At 30.9% G+C, this 2,693-nt stretch overlaps 1 protein-coding gene across 2 annotated transcripts; it reads left to right on the plus strand.

Moving 5' to 3' along the window:
* The first annotated feature begins 1,242 nt into the window (after positions 1–1,242).
* On the plus strand, positions 1,243–2,394 carry LOC137821021 (uncharacterized). Of its 2 annotated transcripts, none has more exons than XM_068625429.1 (3): positions 1,243–1,600; positions 1,678–1,741; positions 2,090–2,394. In XM_068625429.1, the coding sequence occupies exons 1-3, from the start codon at positions 1,319–1,321 to the stop codon at positions 2,257–2,259; spliced, it is 516 nt and encodes a 171-aa protein (XP_068481530.1). In that variant the 5' UTR covers positions 1,243–1,318; the 3' UTR covers positions 2,260–2,394. The 2 variants fall into 2 exon arrangements, with proteins under 2 accessions (XP_068481530.1, XP_068481531.1); XM_068625430.1 differs by having other exon boundaries at positions 1,246–1,600; positions 1,678–1,734; positions 2,119–2,394.
* The last annotated feature ends 299 nt before the right edge of the window (positions 2,395–2,693 follow it).

Here is a 2,693-nt window from a genome sequence, read left to right on the forward strand (position 1 = left end):
GGTTAGAAAATGTATATACATATATATACATATATATATACCTATATATATATATACATATATATATATTGGTATGACCGGTCAACACCAGGCTCGACTCCCATAACTGAGCCGATCGAATGACATGTTCGCGTAGGACGGTCGGCCCTCGGTTCATTAACGCTCAATTAAGGTCAGCAAAGTTAAACCATCATTATGAATTAGGTAATACACTTCTAAGTACGACCCACCTCATTAATCCGGCCCAATAAGGTAAGCCCACTAAAGTAATATAAATAGCGCATATTCAAAGAACAAGTCATTAATTACCATATACATCCGAGTGCCGAGCGTCCTTTGCTGCCTTGAGCGTCGGAGTGTCTTTTGCAGGTACCTCATTCGGCATTCTCCAGGAGTTGTAGGAGGACGAAAGGAGAAAGTTGAAGTGCAAACTGACTGACTGAGAGAAGGGAAGAAGACGAAGTCAATAAATAGTTTTCTAGGTCTCATCTACTTAGCCGAATTAATATATATATATATATATATATATATATATATATATATATATATATATATATATATATATATCGTGATTGAAAGAATTGAATCAAATAAAAAATCTATTATCGAGACTACTTTTCACAACTAATTCATCTATTTGACATCTTGTTTGTGTATATTAATTATTATTTGTACTTTAAGTTGTTGAATATATTGTTTTTTAATTCTTAACTTTCCACTTTTAGTTTAAAAATAAAATAAATATACAAATTCTAAATTATTAAAATTTAAAAGATAAAAAATATTTTTTTAGACACAACTTCAAGCAAATAAATACAAAAATAAAATAAATCAAAATCATATTAACCCATAAACAAATTCTTATTATTGATGATAAATGATAGACCCACTTTAAAATTTTATGAATTGAATTTTGTGAAAGTGGATTAAAATTGTGAAAATAAAAGCCAGCAAACATTAAGATTCCATGGTGTATCCTAGGCGGCCTTTAGCCAGATATTTTACTTAATAATAAGAAATAGGAATTACACTATTAGGTGGCAAAATAAGAGATAGGAGAGTTCCTATCGTTTTTGAGTTCCCTAAGGTGCCACATAGTCTTCTATTAACCACCAGGTTTTATGAGTGGCTAGAGTGTTGTGGATAAATTCACAACCTTGTGTGGCTGCAGTTTAATGCCACCAAAACTTAAGAAATGCACACTTGTATGCATATATATATATATATATATATATATATATATATATATATATATATATAATAACACTTGGAGCATGGTTCAGAATCAGGGTGGTGCTGAGTACCAAAAGAAGCTAAAATGAGACTTGGAACTCTGCCATTGACTCCTTCATATACCAGTTTTTCTCCAAACTCAGGACTTATACATGACACTACTGATTGCAGCAGAGTGAATAGAAGCATAAAGTTCAGAGTTTCAGCCAAACAAGAGAAGCAAGAAGAGAATAAGAAAAAGCAATCTTTGTTTAGCAGTGTGACTGAGGCTCTTGATTTTTCTCAAGTGAGATCTGCAGAAGATGCTCAGCTTATAGAAGAGGCCAGAGAAGCCACAAGATCCGGAGAAAGGATGAACAGGGAACAGGTATATTCTACTCTTCCAACTCTTTTTACTCTTTTTGTGATCCCTCTAACTACCATCTTTCTTTTTGTTTACTTCAGTATGGAGCTCTAAGAAGGAAAATTGGTGGTACATACAAGGATTTTTTCAAGTCTTATGTTGAAGGTACAATACTTCTATCTTTCAAATAAATCACACATTAATTTGCCTCTTCATTAATGGCCAACATTCTTCACTCTTCATTTTCTTCTTTGGCTAATGACCTTCTATACTAATTTTTTTTTTTCTCTGTCAATAGAAGGATAACTTTCATGCCCTTTTTACCATAATTTATGTCCCAATAACTGTTTATCAGACTCAAGTGCATTGGTTACTAAATTCTATCACCAAGTTGCATTTTTTTCATTTTCTAATGGATGCTCTTAGGTTAATATACAGAAGCTCATGTTTTGGTTGTGGTTAGTTGAATCTGTGTCTTAATTAGTACTGAAAAATTCCTTTTCAATTGAACAGTGGATGGGGAATATGTTGAAGAGGGGTGGGTTGACAAAACATGCAAGGTATGCAAAAAGGATACCAGAGGAGAAGAAAGGCAAGTGGACAACTTTGGAAGATATGCTCATGTTGCATGTCTACAGAAGTCTAAATCAGGGAACTTCTTTACTAAATTCTTCTCTTGGTAAAGAACACATTTTCTAATGTAGCTTTATAAAGTTTCTATTATTCTTCCAATGATCACATTATATCTCTAGTTTTAGTAACAAAACAAAGATGAGTATTCTGCAATTCAAAAATCTAAAGATAATTAATGTGTGTTATTGTTTTTTTTTTTATTATTTAACTTTAACTTCTTATTTTTATTTAATATGAAACTAAGACTTATACTTAAGCTCCTAAATTGACATAACTAATATTGTATTAATATTTGTTAATACTTTAACCATAGATCTCAATGAATTACCCAATAACAAAAAAAAAAGTTAGTTATTATTGGTATTGCATATTATATTAATGGTCTACTAAGAAGAATTTGGTGTGGATGAAATAATAATTAGATTATTGTGTTTACAATATTATTCATCAAAAGATTTATTTCCTGACTATTAATTTTAATTTA

Source organism: Phaseolus vulgaris, chromosome 9 (assembly GCF_000499845.2).
Source record: "Phaseolus vulgaris cultivar G19833 chromosome 9, P. vulgaris v2.0, whole genome shotgun sequence".
Taxonomy (NCBI): Eukaryota; Viridiplantae; Streptophyta; class Magnoliopsida; order Fabales; family Fabaceae; genus Phaseolus; species Phaseolus vulgaris.

Bases quoted from the DNA above. Each gene is read 5' to 3' on its own strand.
- LOC137821021 (XM_068625429.1), top strand. From the start codon at position 1,319: ATGAGACTTGGAACTCTGCCATTGACTCCTTCATATACCAGTTTTTCT. The intron at 1,601-1,677 runs GTATATTCTACT...TGTTTACTTCAG, and splicing joins AAAGGATGAACAGGGAACAG to TATGGAGCTCTAAGAAGGAA. The intron at 1,742-2,089 runs GTACAATACTTC...TCAATTGAACAG, and splicing joins TTTCAAGTCTTATGTTGAAG to TGGATGGGGAATATGTTGAA.